Genomic DNA, 26,603 nt, shown 5'->3' with positions numbered 1-26,603 from the left:
CAGACGTTCCCGGGCCCGCGCCTGCGCGGTGGGGCCCGGCCGTTTCGGAAGGAAGTCCGAGATCAAGACGCTCCGCCCCTTTCCCCCGCTTTATCTTCCCTCTCGGCCCCTTCCCGCCCGTCTGCCCGCCCGCTTCTCCCCGCCGGAGGCCGCCGCGCTTTCCCGTTCGCCTGGAGCTTTCCGCGGCGCCTCCGGGAGCGCCCGCGTGAGCCCGGCCCGCCCCGCGCGCGGGGGAGCGCCGCGTCGCCCGCTCGGCCTGCGGCCCGCGGCAGTGGCCCCTCTGCTTTCCCGTCCGGCCGGCGGCCCGCGGCGTGAGCATCATGGTAGGTACCGTGACGTCACAACGGGGCGCCGGGTGAGGCTGACCGGCCTGGCGCAGGTTGTGTGTGGGCGGGGCGCGGGTGGAGTGGGCGGGCCTGGGTCGAGTGGGCGGGGCGCGGGAACTGCCAAGAGTAGGAACTGCCAAGGGGCTGCTCTGCCCTACTATGCCCCTCCTCACATTTCCCCCCGCCCCACTGTCGCACTGTAGCTCTTCTACTCCTTTTTCAAGTCCCTCGTGGGAAAGGATGTGGTCGTGGAACTGAAAAATGACCTGAGGTAGGTACCTATTTCTGTACGGCTGTAACCAGTGGGCGTGCCCAAGGCCCAAGATCTTTTTAGTTTGCCAAGTATGTGACGGCTGGGCAAGGTGAGAGAGAGAAGGAGGGATTAATGATTCGGCCTGTGCCTTAAGCTTACAGCTTTGCTGGGAAGTTGTACTGTGTCTAGAAAAACAATACAAAGCAATAGTTTAAGGGTAGATAACTAGAGAGGTCAGAGGGTAGAGATGTCAAAATGTTTTCCAAAGTGAACATCATTTTATTTTTTCCCGATTTAATGATAAATTCGTTGACCCGCCGGTCATGCAGTTAGCTCAGTGCTTATCCCACAGTGCAGTGCACCTGGTTTGGAAAACAAAGCCTTTGAGCCCATTGTGAGTTTCCCAGGCATAAATGCTGAAGGAGCCCATAACCTCATCTGTCTCCTGCAGTGGCAGGTAAGTTTGAATTAGCATGCAATGCTTACCCAAACAGCACTGCTGGGACTCCTTGCCTGGTATGTAGTAGAAACTTAACAAATATGTACTGAATGAAAGCAAAATAGCTAAATGGGAAAGCTTCCAAGGCACTTTGCTGGGTACCCTGCATTTATTAGTTGATTTAATTTTCACAACTCTCCTAGGTGACATATCATTGTTCCTGTTTTACGCTTGAGGAAACTGCTTAGTTAAGAAACTCAAGTCTACATAACTCAGTCAGAACTAAATTATGGTTTTGTCTGGCTTCTTAAAAAAAAAAACAAAAGGATCATTCTCACTTCCATCGACTCAATGCCGATTCATGTGACCCTATAGAACAGGATAGAACTGCCCCTATGAGTTTCCCAGGTTGTAACTCTTTCCAGGAGTAGAAAGCCCCATCTTTGTCCTGCGTAGTGGCTTGTGGTTTTGAACTGCTGACCTTGCAGACCGCAGTCCAACTCATAACCATCGTGCCACCAGGGCTCCTTAAATAGGATCATACTCTCTATAACTGAGATTTGCTTTTCACTTAACAATGTGTTGTGGGCATTGTTTTGTGTCAATAAAGTTGATCTTTTAAAAGTTTTAACAACTGGACTGACTGGTATGTTATTGGATGGTTGGATTTAGCCAAGATCCTGCGATTGAACACTTAAGGCCCTTTCCAATTTTTTGCTTTTCCAAATGATGTTATCGCGGCCATCCTTCTGTGCATATCTGCATGCATCTGATTATTTCTTTAGAAGACATCCTTTCATTGAAAGGTACATTTAAAATACTACCTCTGTCACATAACTATCCATTAGAAAGCGACTGAATTAAATTTATTCTCTCCTCGGTACTTTCTTCCACCCAGGTGAATGTGAAATCATTCCTTTGTAGGACAGAGATTGAGATGGTCAGGAATGGTGAGGAAAGTTGCCTTGGTGAAGACCGTTGCCTTATATGCTAGAGATGTCACGTGTTGGCACTGGAGACCACCGGTGTTGCGGGCAATGTTAAAGGGCACATGAGTCAGCTCTGTAGTGTGGGACAAAAATCAGCCATTCTCTGGGATGATTTGTTCTCCAGTTTCCTCTTCTGCTTCCTAGACCTTTTCCAAAAAGGAGCCTGGTGGGGTAGTGGTCACACTATGCGTTACCCAGTTCGAAACCACTAGCTGCTTTCCCTAAAGAGTTAGTCTTGGAAGCCCACCAGGGCAGCTTTACAGAACTCTGTCCTTTAGGGTCAGTGTGGGCCAGACTCGATTTAGGGCAGTGAGTTTGGTTTGAGGTGAAGTGTGAAAGGTCAGGCCCTAAAGCAAGGACTTGAGAGACCCTCAGTCAGCCCGAGACGCCCGGGACAGGACATGTGGAGAGGAAGCCACCAGACCTCAAGGAGCCTGAGCCCAGGCTTCAGCAGGGTGTGCGGGATGCCATCCCTCGTGGGGAGCAGAGCTCTTTGTCTCGCACTGGTTGTCAGACCACATTTGTGCCGTCTCCTTAAGGAAAACATTTTTCTTCTTTGTTTGGTAATACTGCAAACCACCCCCAGACTGAAGAAGGGCAAGTAAAGAGCAGTTATTCCTAGGAGACAAGTCTTGGCGACCACAAGCACCACCCGCAGACATGCACCACATTCTGTCTTGTTGTCCTCTAGTTTCTGAAACTTTGCATGCACCGTTTCAGAATCACTGCTCTCAGGAACTTGAATCTGGTGTTGACACACCGGATGGGTGACCTGGATTGCAATATAATCGGCAAGAGTGGCTGGAGGTATGGACAGGGAAGGACCATGAGGATGGGTCCTACTCACATGGGAGTCATGTCTGTCTCCATAGTTCAACAGAGGAAAATGTAGTTACAGTTGACACGTACAAATTTAAATACATTGTAATAAGATTTGCTGATGGTGCCTGGCTATCAAAAGATACAGCTCTGGGGCTCTTAAATACTTGAAGTTAAACAAGTGGCCATCTAGCTGGGAAGCAACAAAGCCCATGTGGAAGAAGCACTTCAGCCTGTGTGATCATGAGGTGTCAACGTGATCAGGTATCAGAAGACCCAAAACAAAGTCATATCGTGTGAGCGAGGGGTAGAGGTAGAGTGGGGAACCAAAGCCCACATGTAGACAATTGGACATCCCCTCACAAGACGGGTCACAAGGAAGGGACAAGCCAGCTAGGTTGTAGTATAGCACTGATGAAACAGAACTTTCCTCTAGTTATTTAATGCTTCCTCCCCTCCAGTATCATGACCCCCGTTCTGCTTTACAAAGCATGTACAGTAGTACAGATGAGAACTCTCGACACACGGAATCCAGAACAGATAAATCCCTCAGGAATAATAAATGGAAGTAGCGATAATTATTAGGGGAGGGAGAAAGGGGGAACCAGTCTCAATGCGACTTATAACCCCACCCCCACCTAGGGTGATGAACAACAGAAATGGGTGAAGGGAGACAGTGGACTATGAAAATACAAATTATCAAGAGTTCAAGAGGGTGGGAAGGTAGGGGAGAGGGAAAAAATGAGCTGATACCAAGGGCTCAAGTAGAAAGAAAATGTTTTGAAAAGGATGATGGCAACTTCTGTACAAATGTGCTTGACACAATGGAAGGATGGATTGTGATAAGAGCTGTAAGAGCCAACAATATAATGACTTTAAAAAGATAACTGAACAATATTTGTGTTTTTTCAGACAGCGAATGTGCAGCCTTTCCTCTTGAGTGTGGCATTCCCCACATAATAAACCGTGATTATTCAGTTCAAATACATATAGATGAGCATCAATGTAAAAAGAAAACCTAAAGTCACTTTTCAAAATAACAACAGTTATTTTGAAACAGTTTGTGGAAGACAACAGTTCTAGTCTACAGCCCACCCCGGGGAGGGCACAGGACCAGGCATGAGGTGGAGGGTTGCTACTGGATGGTAGCGCCTGAAAACAAGGACTAGGAGAGTGATGTCCCTGGTTTCTGCATCCAGAGCTGTTAACTGCCTTTACCTACTTTGTGTCTGGGAGCTTCTGGCTCCAAAGCACCAAGTGTTTCAAATGGCTGTTAACTCAGGGCACCACACCTGAAGTTCCCGTGTGTTTGCCCACGTGCCCTAAAATGGAGCATATCAGACCACCTCTGAGCCCTAGACACTAATAGCTACCTTGTCAGGTGGTTGCTAAGGATTACAAAGACTCTGCAGAATATAAAAGTAGTGTTTAATGGTGGCTTCAATGGTAGCTTTTTAAGAGTAGGTTGGTGTAAGAGATGGTGTTTTTTACTTCCTCCAACTGTATCCTCATCTCAGCTCTGAAGTCACCTCTGGCTTGACGTTGGTGCACACTAATTTGGCATGTCCTTCTCTCTGCCCTTAACAGTATCTGTGGAACGCTCCATTCTGTGGATCAGGTGAGATACATTCAAGGAAGGGGGAGAGTTTAAGGGCTGGATGTTTGCATCTTGTGTCTAGGATCGATGGTGTTCCATCTTTTTTTTTTAGTATCTCAACATCAAGCTAACGGACATCAGTGTCACAGACCCTGAGAAATACCCACACATGGTGAGTTGGGACTGGGGAAGAGACGAATCGTCTCCAAAAGCAGGAGCCCCGGGGCAGGTAGAAGACATTTTTGTGGTTAACAGTCCAGTGCACAACCCACTGTGCCACCAGGGCTCCTAGGTAGAAGACATTTTTAAGAGGTTTTTTCCCATTTGTCCATCTTTTGTGTAGTTATCAGTGAAGAACTGCTTCATCCGAGGCTCGGTGGTCCGCTATGTGCAGCTGCCCGCAGATGAGGTGGACACCCAATTGCTCCAGGATGCAGCCAGGAAGGAGGCCCTGCAGCAGAAGCAGTGACGGCTCCTTCGCGTCCCTTCCCTCCCTCCCTCCTCTGTTGGTGACCCTTCACCTCCTATCCCAACCCTCACACCCATAGGTTTTTGGTTTTGTTCCTTTGGTTTTTAGTAGTGAAGACTTTCTGTTCGTTTTTTAAAAGGATGAGTGGATGAGGGGAGTACTAACGGGAGCAGCTGTCCTCTGTTGAGACTCCCTCATTGCCATCAGAGGAGTCTAAAGAGAGGATAAGTAGAGTGGGGACCAACAAAGCCTTCCCGGTCCCCCAGCATCTGCCTCTCTCACTCCTTCTTTGGAGAGTGCAGGAGAGCCTCCTAGATCTCCCCAGGGCTGGTTGTGGTTTTGTTTGGGGGTGGATGGAATATGTCCCGCATCGGGAATAAAATTTATAATGCAAAGAAGAGTTGTTTTGTGGTCTTTTGGGTGAGGGACTGGAGCAGGGTGCTGGAAGGTGTTACTCTATACTCCCTTAGTCAGAGATCCAGCCCAACCACAGGGCCTTGTCCACCTCGACTCTCCTTGGCACGTGCCATATAATCATCCCTATGTACATTTTCCCCTCACACTGTACCAGTATGGAGTGCTTCGCTGCTGGTGGGTCATGTAGTTCCGGTCTGCCGAGATCATCTACCCCATGTCAAACCTCACTCTACACAGCTATGTCTTGGGGGGTGTAGGCGCTCTTGATTGATTCCAGCTGCCCTGTCTATTTACTGGGGCTAGGTCAGTGGGTACCATACCCCGCCATTAAGTCCTATAACTTGACTAACTCAGAAGGGGCTTTAAAATCCACGAGGGGAAAAGGGTACAAGCACAAAGGGGAGGTCCCAAGAACATGCTTGCTCTGAACCCAGTGAACCTCCAACTTAAAGGCCTCACGTGACCAGGAAGACCTGAGCCTTAGCATCGGTGCCCCCCCAGCCCCTCTTGGTCTGTTCACCCCTCCTTGTTGGCCTTAGAGGTCAACAAAGGCCAACTTGGGGGTGGGGGTGGGGGGCGGTTCCACCCCGCAGCTGCCCTCACACCTGTTTCTATTTAAGTGCGAAGCGCCCAAACCCACAAAACGTTTTGGGTTTCTAACTCCAGTCAAAGCGGTTAGTCTTGCAGACTTAACCATAGACAGAGGCAAACCTAAAACGAGCCAATTTTATACCGCTTAGACTCGCGACTGGGCATTGCTGGACCATCAGCCAATGCGTTTCCGCCACCGACGAGAACCCACAGCGTTAAAGGGGCCTTAGGGTGCCTCCGTGCGCCGCCCGAAAGCAGGAGGACGCGAGGCTCAGGGAGGAGGGGGCTCGCGGGCTCTACCAGGAAGGAGCGCCTCGCTCCGCACCTGTGGGGCAGAGCCCGGAGGCCCGCTCGGCCCCGCCCTCCCGGAGGACCCCTCGGGGGTGTCCGCGGCAGCGCCTGACGGCAGCGCAGGCCCCAAGCGCCTCCTCCGGCCGGGTGTGCGCCTCGCGCGGGGCCTGGCCCCCGCGTCCGCTCCCCGCTGTGTGCCCCCCGCCGCCGCGCGGGCAGGGCGGGCGTCGCGGCCAGTGTCCGGGACAGGGCCGGCGGTGCCTGCACACAGGCGGGACGAGGCCGCCCGCGCCAGGACCCGCGGGCCCGGAAGAGCGCTCTCGGTCACAAAGGGGCGGGCGCACGGGGACACGTGGGCAGCGGCGGCCTGAGAGACGGTCGCGGGAAAGGAGCATCCCCCGCCCCTCCACCAAGGCTGTCACTGCCCCCCACTTGCCCGACTCCTCAACCAGCGCCGCCGGGCTTATCCCGCCGCGGCCGGGCCGGGCAGATCACCTCCATCCAGTACGTACACGCGGCTCGAACGGGGTCCCTCCGGACGCCGCAGGCCGCCAAGCCCCTTAAAGTCGGAAGGACAGTGGTCATCCCGGGCCCCCGCCCCCCCCCGCCCCAGTCCCTGGCGATCTGGAAGCCCGACCCTGGGTTCCTGAACCTTTGTCAGACCCCTAACCCTAGGGGCGCGCTTGTGGCAGGGTCCGATCGCTTTCCAAAGGACTCCCTGGATCCCTCATCACCCCTTATCTCTTTTTCTCTAGGGTTTTCCATCTCGTTCGGAGCCTTCGCAATAACCATGTCCATCCTCTACGTCTCCCCACAACCTGATGCCTTCCCCAGCCTTCGAGCCCTCATAGCCGCGCGCTATGGGGAGGCTGGCGACGGCCCCGGCTGGGGGGGTGGTCACCCTCGCATCTGTCTTCAGCCACCTCCCACTAGCAGGACTCCCTTACCCCCACCCCGCCTGCCTGCCCTGGAGCAAGGGCCCGGTGGGCTTTGGGTGTGGGGGGCCACGGCTGTGGCCCAGCTGCTGTGGCCAGCAGGCTTGGGGGGACCCGGGGGGAGCAGGGAAGCTGCCCTTGTCCAGCAGTGGGTCAGTTATGCCGACACGGAACTCGTACCAGCCGCCTGTGGGGCCACGTTGCCAGCCTTGGGCCTCCGAAACTCAACCCAGGACCCCCAGGTGAGTGCAAAGATTCGAAGTAGGAAGTACAGATTAGGATGACTAATGAGGAGGAAGAGGACAGGTCTATCAAATCCAAATTACCACGCGGTGTGGAAACCCTGAGCAGGTTTCTTAAACCTTTGATTTCCCCACGTCCCGCACAAAAGTCATGCACTTACTGCCTCTGGGAGTTGGTGAGGAGACGAAAAGATGTGTGGGGGGCACTGAGCCCAGTGCCTTGCCCTTTAAAAACTTGGACTAAATGTTAGGCTGAGTGAGACACTGGGGAGAGTAGGGGTTACTTTGAAATGGGGGGAAAAGAGTGACGGGGAGACAAGGTGAGTGATTAGACAGGGTGGGGAGAGAGGACGGTAAAGAAGAGATGAAGTGACAAATGAATTTGGGGAAAGAGGTGATAAGTGTAAAGGATCCATGCACACATTGTAGCAGCCGCTCCAGACGGTGGGTGTGGCTCAGTGGCTGTGTAGCTTCTGGTAAAGCATTGAGCACGTGGTGGATACTTAGTATTTCATCATTTACTCACTGAAATGTGGCTGGTAGGGAGATCAGGGATAAAAGGGGTTGTCTCTGCTAGATTTCTGGGAAGGAAGAATATTCACGCATCAGAAGCACTTTTTTTGGGGGGGTTCATAATTTTTTTAATAAAAAGATAATTTTATTGGGGCTCTTACAACTCTTGTAACAATCCATAAATCAAGTGTATGGAGCATATTTTTTACAGATGTTGCCATCATTCTTTTGTAGACACTTACCTTCTATTGAGCTGTTGGCATCAGGTGTCCGAAACACACACAACCCCTGCACCCCCCAGCATTTTTGTAATCCAAGTAACTTTCAGGAGGAAAGGCAAGTTTGCGGCAGCACCGTATCTGTCATACATGCTATCTCTAGACAGCATGCAAGACCGGAGGAAAGTTCAAAGACTGAAAATGGCTGCTTCAGGGGGGCCAGAAAAACCCTGTGGAAAAAGGAGTTCAGGAACAAGAGAGAGACCACTGCCCTGGGCCTCTGCTTTTAATCCCTGCCCACCGCCACCTGAGGTTAAGGATATTGGCTGTCCTTAGTGGCTAAGTTAAGGTGCATGTGTGACCATGTTGCTGTTGTCTAGTGCGCTGCCCCGGTTGATTGTCACTTGGGCCTAGGTGACCTTGGTCTGTGCCTGCCCAGTTTTGGATCATCCTCAGGGGTGTCTGAGGTGTGCCTGATTCCCTGCAAACACCTGGATTTCAACCTGACCAGCTCATCTTCGTTTAGGCATTCAGTGGAGACAACCCCCTTTATCCCTAATCGTCCTACCTGTCTTCTCCACCGAATGCCCCCCCCCCCACACACACACACTGCAAGGTCAGCAGTTCTAAACCATTAGCTGCTCCTTGGGAGAAAGACAATACTTTCTTTCTCATGAAGAGGTAACAGTCTTGGAACTCACAAGGGACAGTGCTGCTTTGTCCTACTGGGAGAAAGATGGTGACGTCCGCCCCGTAGAGAATTACAGTCTTAGAAACCCTATAGAGCAGCAGTTCTCAACCTGTGGGTCGCGACCCTTTCGGAGGTCAAACGACCCTTTCACAGGGGTCACCCGATTCATAACAGTAGCAAAATGACAGTGATGAAGTAGCAACAAAATTCACTTTATGTTTGGGGATTCTCCACAACATGAGGAACTGTATTAAAGGGTCCCAGCATAAGGAAGGTTGAGAACCACTGATACAGAGGTTTCACTGAGTCAGAATCGACTTACTGGCAGGGAGGTTTTTTTGAAGCAACTTTTATTTTATGCCACTGGTTCCAGTTTTTGCAGTGTGTCGACTTAGTCACTGTGTCTACTGTATCGGTTCTGTTTCTGTTGATCTAGCTTTCCTGGCTGCCCTGCCTTCTGGCCTTCGTTTTTGAGACAAGGTTGACTGTGCGTGCTCATGTATGTGAAGGGAGCACGTGACTCAATTGCAGTCCCCTTTGCTTTGTGAGTCAGTTTACTCTTTGGCTGAAGGGTGACCTGCAGAGACGGTTTCCATTCCCTGTTTAAAAGTCATGTTAGAGTGCTCACCTTGGGAGTTCCTCTCGTCTTTTTTTAGCCCAGTAGCTCTGGACTTTTAAAAGAAGTTGAGTTTTGTTCGGTCCTGTTCTTCCATTCTCGGTGGTCGCTCCTGTTCTGATTGGTGTAGCCGGGCACCATCTAATTCTTCTGGTCTCAAGTTTAAAGGGGTTGCCCCTCCTGTGGGCCATTAACCCGGTGGCTTGATTCCCCCTTTGATCTTTTGAGTCCCATTGTTCTCTCTTGAGCCCTATGAGTAGAGATCTTAGATGTGGCTGCCTGCAAGCTTGTAAGCCCCCACTCCAGGCACCATCACTGTGGACTGCGTCACTGTCAAAGTGGCCCTGAGACTGTGATCTCAAGGCCCTGGAGCTGGTAAACCAGTCAGTCGTAGGAGTTGTTAGGTATGTTTGGTGTGTGATATATGTGGATATGTACGGCTCACACAAATGTATACATACATAGAGAATCCACCAGTATCACTGTGGGTTAAACTTTGGACTCCTCACGGGGAGTTGAGCGGGTTGAACCCACAAGCAGCTCAACTGGACAGGAGACAGTCTGCTTCCGACCCTCAGATACCTTATAGAGTTCTTCTACTCCATCGTCCAGCGCCGCTAGGAGTTAGATCAGCAGTGAGTTTGAGTGGTTTGTAAAGGTTGCCCATGTCCACGCATTTATTCTCGTATGACTTTCGATATACGTATACGAGGGCACATTTTAAAGGTATTGTTATAAAATCATACATCAAAACGTGAAGCTGTTGTTTCCCGACTGATCCTCCACTAGGTCGGTTCCATTTCTCTTACCCTGCCCTGAAGAACACTACCCTTGGCTGACTGACATCCTGTTAAGTGCTCTTTGAATCTGGGAAACAGAAATGACGCCGGGATGGGGCTGGAGCCGGGCTGGCAGGTAGGGTTGGGTGGGATTTTCCAATGTAATTCTCATAGCACCGCCCTTGCGCTCCTTGAAAAAAGGCTCTGGTCCACTGTTGTGATAGAAAAAACCTCCTTGGCACAACTTAACCTGGCCTTTTCCCACCCGTTTCCCGTTTTCTCATGTCTTCCGAATAAGCCCCTGTGATAGTCCTGTGTCCTTTGAGAAAAGCCTATCATGCAGACAGACCCCCGTTGGGTCACCATGACCTCTGAATCGGCATTTCTGCCTGTGGATTCAACTGGCCCAGCACATCCTGGGGGCAGCCACTGTTTGATGGAACCTGTTTGGACTTCGCCTCATGTGCATCCACGCGTGTTGTGCTGCCACACACACTTCGGGGTGCAATTTCGTATTGTTGCAGAATTGTGTCTGCTCTATGTCCTGTACCCCACACGTCTCCCTTTCTCATATTCTTAGCAGCTTCCCTCTCCTTCCTCATGGTGTGTTGACTTCACCCACACTTGGTCTTGTCTTTCCCGGCACCTAAAGTAATGCGTATTTACCATCTAGGACGTGATTCCCCATCCCTCTCCCTCCGATCCCTGGGAACCATCAGCGGACCTTGCTTTCTTTGGAGATAACTACTCTGGGTGTTCTCAATAGCGGGGCCATATCGTATTCCTCTTTCGTGACTGACTTACTCACTCACCATAAGCTCTTCTCCAGAGTCCTCCGTGGTGGGCAGTATCTTGTGGACATCAGTTACTCTTCAGAATCCTGCAGCTTTCCATTGGATGTGGGCACTGGAGCTGGCTTATCCACCCATCCATCCATTGATGGGCACTGGCTGGGTTTTCTTCTTCTTTTTTTTTTTTTATACTAACGCTTCTTTAATTGCTCATTTATCCAGAGACACAATTCCTATCCCACACAGTCATGTTTCATAGTTCAGGAGCAGTGACCAGTGACAATTGCCGTAGAAGTCAATCCAAAGAAATTCCTGGCCTTCCCAAATTGCTTTACACTCTAAAAGAGACCAGCTTTCCTCATCTCTTCAAAAACATCCTTCATGGAGTAGTTTCTGGGGGTACCCACATAAGTCTTCTTTCTTGGTTCAGCCGCTGCGACCCCCAGGGATAGAATGAAGGCCCCAACAGTACGGATTCATAGTTGCTTGGCCAGAAGTCCTGTTGTCTGTGGTTGCGCCCAAGCCCCCCCCAAAGATGTGTTTCCTCTCCCTCTGGATCAACGGTCCCTCCTAACTGATGGAGAAGACCCATCATCAAAGATCCATCAGGTTTTCCATGGGTTGATTTTGGTTCTTGCGAACTATTTTAAGTTTATATTACAAATAGGAGTTTCCCGTATTTTCCAGTTACGTACCTAGGCGGGCTATGTGTTTAATTCCAAACACTGAAGGAGTGCCAGAGCTTCTGTGTGTATGTTTGTGCGTGTGCTTCTGATGTTGGTCTGAGCCCCCACGGCTCATTCCCTAATGGATTTGAGGTTGTCATGTTGTCTCCTGGATGCCCCGCCACGTTCAGGATTATATTTGCAGCGAAGGAAGACACACACATCCTGATATCCTCGCTGTACTCCGGAATATGCTCCCGTCCCCCTCTCACCTGTGTGGGCCCGCGTCTCTGGACCCCAGAGAACACCAAGACATGACCGAAGTTGTCAAAGCGTGCCATCTGCTTAGCTCCACAACCAAGTCCGGTCGAAGCCACAGTTCAGGAGTCCACCCATGGTGCAGCATTGGGCACAGCTGCCGCCCACCACGTCTTCGAGCGCTGAAGAACAGGGGCGTGCCTCCAACCACTAAGGTGTTCCTGGTCCAAGCCTTGGTTCTTATAGTCACGTCACACGCATGGACGCGGCATCAAGAAGACTCGAGGTGTTGGCGACCCGGTGCCGGGGAGACAGTATCCACTGTACTCTGGGCCTCCAGCAGGACTCGCAGATCCGTGTTGGGAGAACTGCAGCCGGACTGCTTCTCGGAAGTCCTGATGACGAGACGGCATCGCGCGTGCTTTGGCCGTGGATGGGATGGAAGAGACGAGCCCTGAAGAGGGACGTCGTCATCAGGAGAGAGACACGGTGGCTACGACAGTAGGCCCAGCAGCAGCACTTGTGAGGATGGCGCAGCGCTGGGTTGTGGCTTGGTTTTTTTGTACACGGGATTGCTATGTGTGGAAACCCAACTTGGCGTCACCGAGCAATTCACAGACCGCGGTTAGTGCCGGGTTCCATACTTCACAGTATTGACCCGTGTTGCCGTTAGCGGTTGCAAGCCTCTCGGCGAGTTGTACTTTTTCAGAGGGCTTATCACCAGACCTTTCTCATGAGGCCTCTGTGGGCGGGCTCTGTACCTGCCAACCTTCCGTTAATCCATAAGCACGTTGCCCACGTATCCACCTGAGGGCTCCTGCCAGGCACAAACCCACACCTGTTGCCATTGACCCTCTAGGAGAGTGTGGGGCCGCCCCATGGGGTCCTAAGACTGTCCTCTGCATGGATGCCCACAGCCATTGCTTTGTCCTGTTGAGTGTACCCACTGCGCCACTCTGGATCCTCGCTAGGCACATGGCCGGTGCCTGACAGACACTGGTTGAAGCAGTTGCTGAGTGGCCACACACGTCGTTAGGTGTCACTGAGTGAGCTCCAACTCACAGCGATCCCGCGTGCGGCAGGACAAAGCCCTGCCAGGCCTGCGCCGGCCTCACAGTGGTACTTAAGTTTGAGCCTGTTGTCATAGCCGCTGTCAGTCTGTCCTGTCCCACTGTCAATCCATCGTGTCAAGGGTCTTCCTTTTGGCTGCCCCTCGACTTTACCAAGCACGATATCCTTCTCTGGGGACTGGTCTCTCCTGACCGCATGACCAAAGGCCCCAAGACAAAAGTCTCCCCAAACTGGCTTCCCAGGAGCATTCTGGTGGCTCTCGCTTTAAGACAGGTGTGTTGGTGCCGTCAGTCTTCCTCTCCGGCCCCACCATGAAAACCCACGCGTTCATTCGTCTTCTGTAGTCGCTGGCCAACTCCCACATGCCTCTGAGGTGCATGAAAACACCTGAGTCCTTGCTTTTCAGCACTCCGAGAGAGCGGGGGCTTATGCAGCAGGCGTGTCCAGGACCGTGGTAGAGCCTCTCAGCTCTGGACACTGCTGACAGCATAGTCGGTTGCCTCGCGTGTACCTGGCATGTAATAAGTGTGTGGTGGAGATAAGTTCAAAGGATGAGGAGGAGACGTTCTTGTTGTGACCACTTCAGAGGAGACAGTTCGTCTCTGCGATTTGTGGGAGTGGAGGAGGCCAGTTAGACCGGGTTCCTAGGCCAGGTGGCAATCGAGGTGAGCCAGCCCCTGCCTCACGCCCCTTCCTCTCCCTGCCAGGCGGCCCTGGGGGCCCTGAGCCGGGCCCTGAGCCCCTTGGAGGAGTGGCTCCGGCTGCACACGTACCTGGCTGGGGAAGCCCCGACGCTGGCCGACCTGGCGGCCGTCACAGCCCTGCTGCTGCCTTTCCGATACGTGAGTCCGTGGGGCCCGGGGAGGCATGCAGGCAGCGCCCTCAGACTCCATTGGAGGGGCAGAAAGGGCGACTCTCCTTTCCCCGCGTCCCAGGTCCTGGACCCCTCGGCCCGCTGTGTGTGGGGTAACGTGACTCGCTGGTTTATCACGTGCGTCCATCAACCTGAATTCCGAGCCGTGCTGGGAGAGGTGGCTCTGTGCTCTGGGGCCAGGCCCCTCTCCCAACAGCCAGGTGAGCAGGGTTGGGGGTCTCTGGAGCCTCCAGGCAGCTCGCTTCTTTCTGGAGACTGGCCGACGCTCTGGGACCGGCCGGGCGGGAGGGGGAATGGTGGGAGGATCAGCACAGTGCAGGGTCCCCAGCAGCCTCAGGCTCAGACTGCATTTCTAGGGCCCTCTCCAGGCCCCGAGGCCACTGCACCACCGAAGACAGCTGCTCAGCTCAAGAAAGAGGCAAAGAAACGGGAGAAGCTGGAGAAATTCCAGCAGAAGATCCAGCAGCAGCAGCAGGCCCCTTCAGGGGAGGTAGGGGCCCAGGGGTGCTGCTGGTGGAAGGCCGGTGTGTTGGCTGGGGGGCTGGCGGGGGTGTCTAGGCCTTTGATTGTCTTTGTCTTCTCAAGCAGAAGAAAGCCAAACCAGAGAAGAAGGAAAAACGGGATCTTGGGATCACTATCTATGACATCCCAACTCCACCCGGGGAAAAGAAAGGTGCTAGCTTGGGAAGGGGGCTCCTGCCTTTGACGTCCACTCCCACAAGCTTCTGCCCCTCCCACTGCTTTGCCTGGTGAGGTGGCAGACACCCCCCCCCAGGCCCCCAACACTGCCTTGTGATGTGACGGGGTGAGCTCCAGAGCTCCCCACTGCCTTGACACCGCCGGCACCTGCCCTCTCCCCCAGATGTCAGTGGCACCATGCCCGACTCCTACAGTCCTCGGTATGTGGAGGCCGCCTGGTACCCTTGGTGGGAGCAGCAGGGCTTCTTCAAGCCGGAGTACGGGGTAAGTGGGTGCTGCCACCCCAGGCCCAGAGGGGATGGGATGGGCGCTGGGATGAGGTGGGGAGAGGTGACCTGAGGCTCCAAGGCAGTCTCTGCTCCCCGGGCTTCAGCGTTCCAGCGTGTCCGCTCCGAATCCCCACGGCGTCTTCATGATGTGCATCCCGCCCCCCAACGTGACGGGCTCCCTGCACCTGGGCCACGCGCTCACCAACGCCATCCAGGACTCGCTGACCCGATGGTGAGCTGAGCTGCTGGCCCCTCGCCCCCTCCTGTCCGGGGCTCCCTCCTCTGAGTCCCCTCACGCTGCCCCGCCCAAGCCCCTGAATCGCTGTTTGCCATCTGACCCCGTGGAGATGGGACCCAAGAGACAGGCCCTCCGTGGTTTCCCGTGGTGAGCTAGGTGCGGGTTCACATTCCCCATTCATCAGCCGCTCGCCCAACTCCTTTGACCGGAAAGGCCTCGGACCGCGTGGCTGTCTCTGTTCCTATAATGTTACCCTTAGGGTTCCTTTACCACCCTCTTACAGCCTGCCCTCGCCTCCCCCTGCCCCCCCCCCCCCCCCCCCGCCCGTCCCGTTTCTCTTCCGCCTCCTTGGGAGTGCTGTCTCCCCTTCCCCCGAGTTAGCCCCTGTCTGCCTTCTAGCCAACTGTTTCACTTCTCCCCATTCGCCCCGCCCCCCACCCGGCAAAGTCTGTTTCTTTCTTTTAAATCATTTTATTGGCTCGCACAAGCACATTTGTACATTTGTTGCCATCATCATTCTCAAAGCATTTGCTTTCTGCTTGAGCCCTTGGTATCAGCTCCTCGTGTTTCCCCCTCCTTCCCCCACTCCCTCATGAACCCTTGATAATTTGTAAATTATTATTTTGTCATATCTTACACTGTCTGATGTCTCCCTTTACCCACTGTTCTGTTGTCCGTCCCCTAGGAAGGAGGTTCTATGTAGATCCTTGTAATCAGTTCCCCCTTTCCACCGCACCCTCCTTCCCAAAGTCTGTTTCCGTGTCTGTGAGAATCTTTGTCTTGATCGTGCTTGTATAACCATGTTCTCATACAAATATGTATCCTTTTGCGGTCCACTCGCTTCGTTCCACGTCAGCTTTCCCAGACCTACCCGTGCTGTGAGCGCGGTGCTTCCTTGGCGTTTTCGGCTTTGTTCAGCTCTGCTCACGGTTCCACGGTCTGCCTGTTGCCACCCTTCCTCCCTCCGACGGCTTCTCGGTTGTGTCTACACTCGCGGCGAAGACAGGGGGGTGCACGTTGTCTGTCCGTGTCGTGACACTTACTCTTTCGGGCACGTAGCCAGCCAGGGGGGTGCTGGCTGTGTGGGACAGAAGTCCCCCACTGCTGTGCACAGTGACGTCAGCCCCACCAGCAGGGAGTGAGCGTCCCCGCCTCTGCACCCCCTGCAGCATTTGTGGTTGTGGTTGTGGGTTTGTGGTTTGTTCTGAACTTTGCTAAGAGATCCCATCTTAACCAGTTACGCTGTAAACTATTGCTTGGTTTTGCGTAGACTTCAGGGGACGCTTTTTGAAGATTCAAGGTGATGTCAGGGTAGTAGTGGTTTCCGGGGCTCAGCCCCCATGGCTCAAAATCTGATTAGAAACTCCGTTCTGCCTCTGCCCCCTTTGGGTCAGCAATCTTGTACAGGTGGCCCCTGACCCAGAGCAGGGCTCCTTGCCAGTAACCACTGTCAATTGGTTCTGACGTAAGTGGAATACTGTTACTGTTCTCTCTTTTAATTACTGCCTTTGATTAGGAGGTTTATAAATCCACTGTCTGTGTGTCTTTAAATAATGTCTGCACGTTGGCATCTGAGAATAACATCAGCAAATTATACGCCACAGATTAGAAAGCCCAGACCAAGCCCGACTAGTCTAAAGGTGGTTTGTTGTCCCTGGAATACGTCCTCAGTCGGGGACTAACTGTATAAAATCCCGGACCAAATTTTCCATAACGAAGGTGACCACATTGGTAAAACGGGACACCATTGACAAAACTCTCATCCTGGTGCAATAGCCACATGGCCGCCGGAAACCGTGTTCCCTAGCTTGTCCATGCATTCTTTCCAAAAATCGGGACTTTTTTAAAACGCTGTCGGACGCGGGACAAATTGTTAAAAATCAGGAGTGTCCGACGTCTGGTCACCTTAATAATGATATCCAGGCACTGTCCAGTCCTCGACTGGGGGAAAGGAGCCAGGTGGCTCATAGAAGCAGCTAGTCTCAAATTCCATGTCCTCCTCTGCTCCTGACCCCACCCCCCCAGTCAGGAGGTAGGACAGAAGCACTGAACCCATTGTGAGGCCAATTAACCAGGATGCCCCTCACACCAGGACCTTAAACCTCCAAACCGAGAAACCAGGTGTTGGTTGGACACGCGCAGTCTCAGCAGGCAAGGACCCTGTGTTGATCTCAGCAGCTACCCCCTTTCTGGTTTTCTTGGTTGTGGGGAGAGGGGTGATGGCTATGGTAAATCAACCCCAGCCCTGGTGGCGGGGGTGTTGTGCATTGGTCTGCTAGCTACAAGGCCGGCCCTTTGAACCACGGGCCGCGCCCCGCAGAAAGGCCAGGCTTTCTACTCCGGTAAGAGCTCCGCTCTAGGAAGCCCAGGGAGGTGGTGCTTCCATCCCTTCGGGTCACTGTGAGTCGGCATCCACTTGAGGGCACTGAGTGTTTGGTTTCGTGCTGTAAATCACTCTCTCTCTCTCTCTCTCTCTCTCTCTCTCTCTCTCTCTCTCTCTCTCTCTCTCTCTCTCTGTCTCTCTCTCTGTCTCTCTCTCTCTCTCTCTCTCTCTCTCTCTCTGCTTTTGTCAGTTGAACTTGTTTCCGGTGTAGAATTGACTGATTTCACCTTTGTTGGCCCTCAGCTCTGCCCCCTAGTGGGGCTACTCTTTTCTTTCTTGGTTATCAATCTTCCTTAGGACTTCAACAAGTTCCTAGAAAAATGGATTCGGAAGATAAGGGATTTTCCCCTAATTGTCCCTCACAGTATCCTCCCCGCCCTCCCACTTTGGACTCTTGACTTCCTTTGGACTTTAATAAGAAATTTGGGGGCGGGTATTTATTTTTTTCGGGTCATGGATATTTTAAAATTTATTTAATCATTGTATTGGCGGCTTGTACAACTCTTTTTTTTTTTTCCTCAAAGTTTAGAAGCAGGCTTTATTGGGAGGCTTGCGGGCGGATTCAGCAACTCAGGGAATTGAGCCTTGGAAACCGCCTTGTACAACTCTTAGCACAACCCATCCTTCCATCCATTGTGTCAAGTACATTTGTACATTTGTTGCCATCATCATTCTCAAAACATTTGCTTTCTACTTGAGCCCTTAATATCAGCTCCTCGTTTTCCCCCTCCCTCCCCGCTCCTCCTTCCTTCACAAACCCTTGATGATTTATAAATTATTATTATTTTGTCGTATCTTGTACGGTCTGACGTCTCCCTTCACCCACTTTTCTGTTGTCTGTCCCCCCAGGAAGGGGGTTCTATGTAGATCCTTGTGGTCGGTTCCCCCTTTCCACCGCACCCTCCCTCCACAGTAAGAAATACTGTAATGCATTCTAAGACGCTTGCCGTCTGACGTCTCCCTGACAGCCGTCTCTGTCTTCACGCTGCTGTAACGAAAGCAGGCAGCTGTAGCGCAGTTTCCCTCCCTGCCTGGCGGTCCTGTGCTACAGAGTACAGAGGGGTCGACTCCCAGTGACTCTGTGTCAGAGGAAAACCGTCTGTTGGGTTTCTCAGGCTGTCACCTTCATGGGAGCAGATTACCCACCAGCCCACTCTCCTGTTGGTGCTCGGCCACCCCGGCTGAGCTGAGTCTCTGGCTCAGCCCGGGGGTGAGCCTGGTCCTCCACCTGCCCCCCTAGGCATCGAATGCGTGGGGAGACCACCCTGTGGAACCCTGGCTGTGACCACGCAGGGATTGCCACCCAGGTGGTGGTGGAAAAGAAGCTGTGGCGTGAACAGGGGCTGAGCCGGCACCAGCTGGGCCGCGAGGCCTTTCTGCGGGAGGTCTGGAAGTGGAAGGAGGAGTGAGTATGCGGCGCCCTTGCCCCGGGCCTCCTTTCCGCAGGGCTGAGGGCCAGCTGGCGGCCAGGCCCCGGTCACGTCCAAGGCATCAGTGACCCCCTCCAGCCCAGGCCTGAGAGCTGACCCTGGCCTGTCTGTCCGCTCCTAGGAAAGGCGACCGCATTTACCACCAGCTGAAAAAGCTCGGCAGCTCCTTGGATTGGGATCGAGCCTGTTTCACCATGGACCCTGTGAGTGGAATGAGCCTCAGGGCTGGGTCAGGGGGCATGGACGGAAGCCACCAGGGACCATGGAGAGACTCCTCTCCCCTCCTTTCCTGTCCATGGCCCACGAGGCCGCTCAGTGTCCCCATTACCCGCGCTCCCACGATTCTCTGCCCCTGCCCTTGCGCCCTGCTCCTCTCCTTTCTCCAAAAAGGAACCCCCTCCCAGTCCACAGCGCCTGTGTGCCGGGAGGCGGCGCTGGCGCCCTCCTGGGTGTCTGCTTTCTGCGGCCTTGGCGTGTCTGTTTGGGCCCTGGGGCACCCAGCGCCATCTCTCTGCCTGCTCGCTCCCCCAGAAACTCTCAGCGGCTGTAACCGAGGCCTTTGTCCGGCTGCACGAGGAGGGGGTCATTTACCGCAGCACCCGCCTGGTCAACTGGTCCTGCACCCTCAACTCCGCCATCTCCGACATTGAGGTGTGTCCCTGCCCCTGCCCCGCCAGGCCCTCGCCCCCTCTGCCCAGCCCAGCCCCTGGACTCCTCTCGACACCCGCCTCACAGGTCGACAAGAAGGAGCTGCCAGGCCGCACCCTGCTCTCCGTCCCCGGCTACAAGGAGAAGGTGGAGTTTGGGGTCCTTGTCTCCTTTGCCTACAAGATCCAAGGCTCAGGTGGGATCATGAGCTGCGTCGGGGTGGGGCCGGGCGGGGGCAGCCAAGGTGGGTTCCACAGGACCATTTGTCCCCCAGACAGCGATGAGGAGGTGGTAGTGGCGACGACACGGATCGAGACGATGCTGGGTGACGTGGCCGTAGCCGTGCATCCCAAAGACCCCAGATACCAGGTGGGTGGGACTCAGCCCATAGGTGGGGGTGGGGTGGGGTGGGAGCAGAAGCCTCAGAGAGAACCACCACCGCCCACCTATGGCCGTGCCACCCTGAAGGAGCCGGGGCCGGGAGGTGGAGCCGAGCAGAGCCTGTGCCGCTGTGCTGTCATCGCAGCTGAGCTGGGAGCGCAGTGTTCTGAACGCCCGGGTCGGGTCCAGCGGGTGTACTTCTCACCGGTTCTGTGGGTGAAGCCACTGCCTGTGCCGCTGACCCTGCAGGGTAGCGTGCCAGGTTCGGGGTGCCAGAGACGTTCTCCACCTCGGCTGCTTGCGGCAGGCGAACCCAGGAGGTGCTCGTGCAGCCCCCGCCCTGGCTTTGGCAGTGCCAGGGTGCACTTGAAGGGGCTCCCAGACACCGTGTGTCCATGCAGGGCCTTCCCAGCAGTCGCGGGCGCTTTGAGTAGTGCCTGATGCAAACCTCTTAGCTTAGGAAGCAGACTGGTGCTCTGGTTTGCCATCGGGACTTCCTTGTACCCTGGGAACAGGGACCCCTTTCCTATCAGTGGAACCGCTGCATCTGGCTCGGTCTCCCTGCACAGCCAGCATGCCCCAAATTCACACGAGCGGAGCTTTTCAGCGCCTTTTCAGTGCAGCTTGTGCGGTCAAATTAGGTGTCTGGGCTGACACTCGAGTACATACGGTCCCTCGCTTCCACAACAGCCGGCTCGCGCGCGAGCGTCATCACGTCCTGGGTCTCCCCAAGCCTGAGGGGTGACCCCTTGGTTCCCAGGCAGCCTCAGGGAGCTTTCCTTGTCATGTGGGCATCCGGGGGGCTTCCAGGCTCCTCGTGGCATTTCAGCCACCCTGTGGAGCGCCCCGTGTCCGCATGAACCGGAATGGCGCGTGCTGGACAGCCGTCTCGTCCTTTGCCACGTTTGAGGGGGGCTCGGGTGAAGGGCGCGGTGGGCTCCTCGCGGTGCGTGCGGCGGGTGAGCCGCCTCACCTGGGTGTCGCCCACTCTAGCACTTGAAGGGGAAGCACGCCATCCACCCGTTCCTGCCTCGCAGCCTCCCCATCGTCTTCGACGACTTTGTGGACATGGAGTTCGGCACAGGTCAGCAAGGGCCGGGTCCCAGGGCCCACGAGGCAACCCCCACCTCCCAGCTGGCAGACGGGCTGTCTGAAAGGAGAGTCAGCTCGGGCTGGCCGTGGGCTGTGGTTCTGGGGGTCCCTTCGGGAAGCAGGGGTCCAGAGCCCCGCCTTTGGCCCAAGACCCCACCTCTCCCCAGGCGCCGTGAAAATCACCCCTGCGCACGACCAGAACGACTACGAGGTGGGGCAGCGGCACGGCTTGGAGGCCATCAGCATCATGGACGCCCGTGGGGCCCTGGTGAACGTGCCCCCTCCTTTCCTGGTGAGGCCGCAGGCCAGGGCCTGGGCCTGGAGCCGGGAGGCGGGCGGGGTGTCTGGGAATGGCCCTGATGAGACCTCCCCACCACCCCCCTCCAGGGCCTGCCCAGGTTCGAGGCCCGGAAGGCCGTGCTGGCCGCCTTGAAGGAGCAGGGACTGTTCCGGGACGTGAAGGACAACCCCATGGTGGTGCCGCTGTGCAAGTGAGGGGCGTTCCTGGGCGGGGCCGCAGGGAGGGAGGGAGAGGCTTATCGGGGGCGCTGACCATCCCCCCATGACCCGCAGCCGTTCCAAGGACGTGGTGGAGCCGCTGCTGCGGCCGCAGTGGTATGTGCGTTGCGGGGAGATGGCGCAGGCCGCCAGCGCAGCCGTGCGGCGGGGCGACCTCCGCATCATGCCGGAGGCCCATCAGCGGACGTGGCACGCCTGGATGGACAACATCCGGTGCGTAGGGCCTGCAGTGGGAGCTCCTGGGGCAGGGCTGAGCAGGGCCCTACCAGGGCACCTTCTTGCCCTCCCTGAGCCCCTGCCCTCGCCCCACCCGCAGGGACTGGTGCATCTCCCGGCAGCTGTGGTGGGGCCATCGCATCCCAGCCTACTTCGTCACTGTCAGCGACCCCGCTGTGCCCCCTGGGGAGGTGAGGACGGGCCGCTGGGGCTGTGCTGGGCGCTGGGTCGGGGTCGGGTTCAGACCGAGCAGCCCCGGTTGCTCATTGCATCCTGCAGGACTCCGATGAGCAGTACTGGGTCAGCGCGGCCAGTGAGGCCGAGGCCCGGGGGAAGGCAGCCCAGCGGTTTGGAATGGCTCCTGACAAGATCAGCCTCAAGCAAGGCAAGCACATCCCCCCCTGCGGCGGGGGCAGGGCTGGGCACTAGTCCTCCCTGTGCCCCTCTGACCTCTGGCCCCCCTCAGATGAGGATGTGCTGGACACCTGGTTCTCCTCCGGCATCTTCCCCTTCTCCATCCTGGGCTGGCCCGGCCAGGTGAGTTCTTGGGGTCAGGCAAGGGTGGAGTGGGGCCTTGGAGGTGGGTGCTTGGCTCGCTCCTCACACCCCTTTTTCTGCCCCCCAGTCAGAAGACCTAAGTGTGTTCTACCCGGGGACATTGCTGGAGACGGGCCATGACATCTTGTTCTTCTGGGTGGCTCGGATGGTCATGCTGGGCTTGAAGCTCACGGGCAGGCTGCCTTTCCGTGAGGTGCGCGGACTGCCCAGACCCCTCCCACCGCGCTGGACAGAGCTGGGAGGGCTGAGGGCTTCAGGCGCATGGGCCTTCTCTCACCTGCCCGCCCATAGGTCTACTTGCACGCCATCGTCCGAGATGCCCACGGCCGGAAGATGAGCAAGTCTCTGGGCAACGTCATCGACCCCCTGGACGTCATCCATGGGGTCTCCCTGCAGGTGGGCCTGGGGGCGCAGCCTGGCCCAGGAGGGGCTGGGGGCTGTCTCCATGGCCACCTCACCCCCGTCCCCCACAGGGCCTCCATGACCAGCTCCTGCACAGTAACCTGGACCCCAGTGAGGTGGAGAAGGCCAGAGAAGGGCAGGTAAGGCCGGCGGGCCTCCGTGCCGCCCAGCCACCGCCAACCCCGAGAGCGTCCTCGCGCCACGCAGCGGCTGGGCGGGTGGGTGCCGACGGGGGGAGGGCGAGTCAGAGTCGTGGCTCTGGAGAGAGGGGTGGCAGGCACGGTGGGGACACACTTGTCCCTCATGGTGAATGGACAGCGTCACAGAAGTGCACGTTGAAAGGACAGTCATCAGGATGTGTGTCTTCGTGGGAGGGGGGCTGGCTGAGGATGCCCTGTCCCTTGTTCTGTCCCTGCAGAAGGCGGACTTCCCGGCGGGGATCCCCGAGTGTGGCACCGACGCCCTCCGGTTTGGGCTCTGCGCCTACACCTCCCAGGGTACGGCCCCCACGGCGTCTCCCCTGCCCCCTCTTACCTCCCCGCTGGAGGACCACCCTCTGCCCTCCCCTGACCCTTGGCGGGAGGTGGGAGGAAATCTGGTGCGGAGCCCCACTTCCCCCCACGCAGGCCGGGACATCAACCTGGACGTGAACCGGATACTGGGCTACCGGCACTTCTGCAACAAGCTCTGGAACGCCACCAAGTTCGCCCTTCGTGGGCTCGGCAAGGCCTTCGTGCCCTCCCCCACCTCTGAGGTGAGGCCTGGGCAGGGCTGGGTCTCTGCCCTCCGGCGTCGAGCCATCTTGGGCCCGCAGCACAGACAGGTGGTTGAAGCCTCGCTCTGTGGGCGCCAGAGGGACACGGGCCAGACAAGTTCAGGGAAAGATGTGGCGTCAGAGTGCTATCGGGGGTCTCGGGGTCTGTCCCTCCCCCCAGACCCTGGGCATAAGCTTGGATTCAGATCCAGTCTAGCTCCTGAACGCGAAGCTGCCCGCGGTTCCAGCCCCGTGGGCGAGGGGCCCCAGGCCCCGACCCCTGGATAAGGGGCTTCCTGGTTGCTGTGTCCCCGCAGCCTGGAGGCCACGAGAGCTTGGTGGACCGCTGGATCCGCAGCCGGCTCTCTGAAGCCGTGAGGCTCAGCAACCAAGGTTTCCAGGCCTTCGATTTCCCGGCCGTCACCAGCGCCCAGTACAGCTTCTGGCTCTACGAGCTCTGTGACGTCTACCTGGTGAGGGGCGGGCGGGGGCGGGACAGGCAAAGCTGGGCCAGGAGACAGACCGCCCTCCGGCCCTGACCCCTGTCCCACCCCCACCCCAGGAGTGCCTGAAGCCTGTGCTGAACGGTGCGGACGAGGTGGCCGCCGAGTGTGCCCGGCAGACCCTCTACACCTGCCTGGACGTCGGCCTGCGGCTGCTGTCCCCCTTCATGCCCTTCGTGACCGAGGAGCTGTACCAGAGGCTGCCCCGGCGGGCTCCACACACGCCCCCCAGCCTCTGTGTCACCCCCTACCCAGAGTCCTCTGAGGTGTGTGTGTGTCGGTGGGGTGGGGGGGCAGCCCTGGCCTTATCCTTCCAGCCTGTCTCACCCCCCACCTCTGCCCCCCAGTGCTCCTGGAAGGACCCCGAGGCAGAGGCCGCCCTGGAGCTGGCTCTCAGCATCACTCGAGCAGTGCGCTCCCTGCGCGCTGACTACAACCTCACCCGCACCCGGCCTGACTGTGAGCCTCGGCCCACCCGCCCTCCACCCCGCTCCCTGCTCTCTGGCCACCCAGTGTCAGGCCAGGGCTGCCAAGGGGCCAGGCCTCACCTCCTCCCTCTCCCCACAGGTTTCCTGGAAGTAGCTGATGAGGCCACGGGGGCCCAGGCCTCAGCCGTGTCGCCCTACGTGCAGACGCTGGCCAGCGCCGGAGTGGTGGCCGTCCTGGCCCTGGGGGCATCCGCACCGCTCGGCTGCGCCGTGGCCCTGGCCTCTGAGCGCTGCTCTGTCCACCTGCAGCTGCAGGGGCTGGTGGACCCGGCCCGCGAGCTGAGCAAGCTGCAGGCCAAGCGTGGGGAGGCCCAGCGGCAGGCGCAGCGTCTGCAGGAGCGCCAGGCCACCCCCGGCTACTCCGCCAAGGTGCCCCAGGAAGTCCAGGAGGCAGACACGGCCAAGGTGGGCAAGGGGGGTGGGGGTCCAGACCTCCTTGGCCCTCAGCTCCTCCATCATTCGGTCTGGGCCGCTAGGCCAGCCTCTTCCCACCCTGAGGAAGTCTGGGGAGCGGGGGTACAGAGGGCCCAGGCCCAGGGTGTGTCTGCAAGGTGAGGGAGGCGCAGCCGAGGGTCAGTGCAGTCAGTGGGAGCTGCAGGCAGACCTTGGACCGGTATCCTGTCCTGATCATGGACTCCGGAGCCTGGGGCTGGGCCGGGACCTCCTGGGTGGGCAGGGAGCCTCGGGCCTAACTCCTTCCTGCTCAGCTCTGCCTCCAGGCCACACCTGCTCCCAGACACGGAGCCCGCAACACAGTCAGAGTGTTGAGTGGGGCCTGCCTTCCCTGGGGTTCCCAGCCACCCTTGCAGAGTGGGCAGGCAGGTTGTCATCTCTGCCGACAAATGGTGGTCTAGGGACCTGTGCCCTGACCACTGCACACTGCCCACGGGGGCGCCAAGGCTTGGTGTGTTGGTCTGGGTAGACTAGAGAAACAACTTCAGAGACACTCATGTGTAGAATAACTTTATACACAAGAGCAACTGAATATTGAGAAAACATCACAGCCTGGTCCAGGTCAAGTCCAGAAGTCTGACATTAGCCTAAGGTGACCAGATGCCCGCTTTTGGCGGGACAGTCCCGATTTTTAACAATTTTTCCCGAGTCCCGCAGCGTTTTTTAAAAACTCCCGATTTTTGGAGAGAATGCACAACAAGTTAGGGTACACGGTTTTCGGCTGCCATGTGGCTATTTCACCAGGATATGAGTTTTATCAGTGGTGTCCTGCTGGTGTCCCACTTGACCAATGTTAAAATCTGGTCACCTTACGTTAGCCAACAGCGCTGGCAGGGCGTCGCCAGTGGCTCCTTCAGCTCCAGGGCTCTAGCATTGGTCCATGTGTCTGCATCAACCGGAATGTCTCGCAGGGGGTAAGCGAGTGTCCAGCCTCCAGTGAGCTGTTTATCTCCTGAGTGCCTCCAGATGAGGTCATCAAGCTGCGACCTGATTGACAGGCTAAACCCCACCCCTTCCCTCATGATCCCAAATTGACAGCAGATTAAATAACTACCACGCCTGGTCCCTTGGTGGGGCTCTGAGTCTGAGCTGCCCTTGGGAACAGACCACTCCAGGAAAGGGCCCACCAGGGGCCATGGTCAGGATGGAAGAGGAGGAGGAGAGCAAAGGGCTGGTGGGAGCTTGGGGCTTGTTGGGGGCTTGTCCAACCAGGTTCGCATGCTCCTTCACTGCCCCCCCCCCCCATGGTCCTCACCCATCTTTGTGGAGTGGCCTCTGTCTGGGCTTGGGCCTGACGTTCCCCTTCGCCCCCAGCTCCAGCAGACAGAAGCAGAGCTCAGGAAGGTGGGCGAGGCCATCGCGCTGTTTGAGAAGATGCTGAGACCCTCCGTTCCGACCCTCACGGCCCCGGCAGCCCCCATGGGGCTGCAGCAATAAACTTATTTTGCCACAAAAACCATTCCCGTCTGTGTGTATGTGTTGGCAGGGGTGGGGGGTGGGGTGGGGGTATGTATTGCTGAGGGGCTGGTGTGTGCAGCCAGCCGCAGGTCTGCAGCCTGGGACTGAGACACGAGCCTGGTGGGGGGGTGGGGTGCTGTCTGTCTGGGTCCGTCCCTGGCACCGTGCCAGGCCTGAGTCACTGTTCCTAGCTCCCTCCCTCCTCCCTGCTCCTCTCCACTCACCTCCGCACTGCGCACAGCCAGGCCCGGCCCCTGGCTCCACGGCC

At 56.5% G+C, this 26,603-nt stretch overlaps 2 protein-coding genes across 3 annotated transcripts; both read left to right on the top strand.

Annotated features, from left to right (window-relative positions):
* Nucleotides 1–68: 68 nt before the first annotated feature.
* Nucleotides 69–5,290, top strand: LSM2 (LSM2 homolog, U6 small nuclear RNA and mRNA degradation associated). Its single transcript, XM_075555389.1, has 5 exons — nt 69–323; nt 530–597; nt 4,414–4,444; nt 4,536–4,595; nt 4,767–5,290. Exons 1-5 carry the CDS (start codon nt 321–323, stop codon nt 4,890–4,892), a joined length of 288 nt encoding a protein of 95 aa, XP_075411504.1. The 5' UTR covers nt 69–320; the 3' UTR covers nt 4,893–5,290.
* Nucleotides 5,291–6,513: 1,223 nt separating this feature from the next.
* VARS1 (valyl-tRNA synthetase 1) lies at nt 6,514–26,333 on the top strand. 2 transcript variants are annotated; one of them, XM_075555388.1, is made up of 30 exons: nt 6,514–6,695; nt 6,947–7,368; nt 13,678–13,812; nt 13,906–14,044; nt 14,201–14,334; nt 14,433–14,517; nt 14,707–14,807; nt 14,917–15,044; nt 18,674–18,838; nt 18,985–19,066; nt 19,395–19,514; nt 19,599–19,707; nt 19,786–19,880; nt 20,886–20,976; nt 21,152–21,276; nt 21,372–21,475; nt 21,558–21,716; nt 21,820–21,910; nt 21,999–22,104; nt 22,186–22,256; nt 22,345–22,470; nt 22,569–22,673; nt 22,751–22,819; nt 23,098–23,176; nt 23,306–23,433; nt 23,751–23,906; nt 23,996–24,202; nt 24,284–24,395; nt 24,504–24,829; nt 26,192–26,333. In XM_075555388.1, exons 2-30 carry the CDS (start codon nt 6,982–6,984, stop codon nt 26,312–26,314), a joined length of 3,858 nt encoding a protein of 1,285 aa, XP_075411503.1. In that variant the 5' UTR covers nt 6,514–6,695; nt 6,947–6,981; the 3' UTR covers nt 26,315–26,333. The 2 variants fall into 2 exon arrangements, with proteins under 2 accessions (XP_075411503.1, XP_075411502.1); XM_075555387.1 differs by having other exon boundaries at nt 14,430–14,517.
* Nucleotides 26,334–26,603: the final 270 nt, after the last annotated feature.

This window comes from Tenrec ecaudatus, chromosome 7, assembly GCF_050624435.1.
Source record: "Tenrec ecaudatus isolate mTenEca1 chromosome 7, mTenEca1.hap1, whole genome shotgun sequence".
Classification (NCBI taxonomy): Eukaryota; Metazoa; Chordata; class Mammalia; order Afrosoricida; family Tenrecidae; genus Tenrec; species Tenrec ecaudatus.
The sequence above is the reverse complement of the archived record's forward strand: the minus strand, read 5'-3'. Positions and strand labels throughout refer to the sequence as shown.

Excerpts from the sequence above, each read along its gene's own strand:
- LSM2 (XM_075555389.1), top strand. Across the intron at positions 598-4,413 it reads GAACTGAAAAATGACCTGAG|TATCTGTGGAACGCTCCATT; the intron begins GTAGGTACCTAT and ends TGCCCTTAACAG. Across the intron at positions 4,445-4,535 it reads CGCTCCATTCTGTGGATCAG|TATCTCAACATCAAGCTAAC; the intron begins GTGAGATACATT and ends TTTTTTTTTTAG.
- VARS1 (XM_075555387.1), top strand. The coding sequence starts at position 6,982 with ATGTCCATCCTCTACGTCTCCCCACAACCTGATGCCTTCCCCAGCCTT. Across the intron at positions 19,708-19,785 it reads CTACAAGATCCAAGGCTCAG|ACAGCGATGAGGAGGTGGTA; the intron begins GTGGGATCATGA and ends TTTGTCCCCCAG. Across the intron at positions 19,881-20,885 it reads CCAAAGACCCCAGATACCAG|CACTTGAAGGGGAAGCACGC; the intron begins GTGGGTGGGACT and ends CGCCCACTCTAG.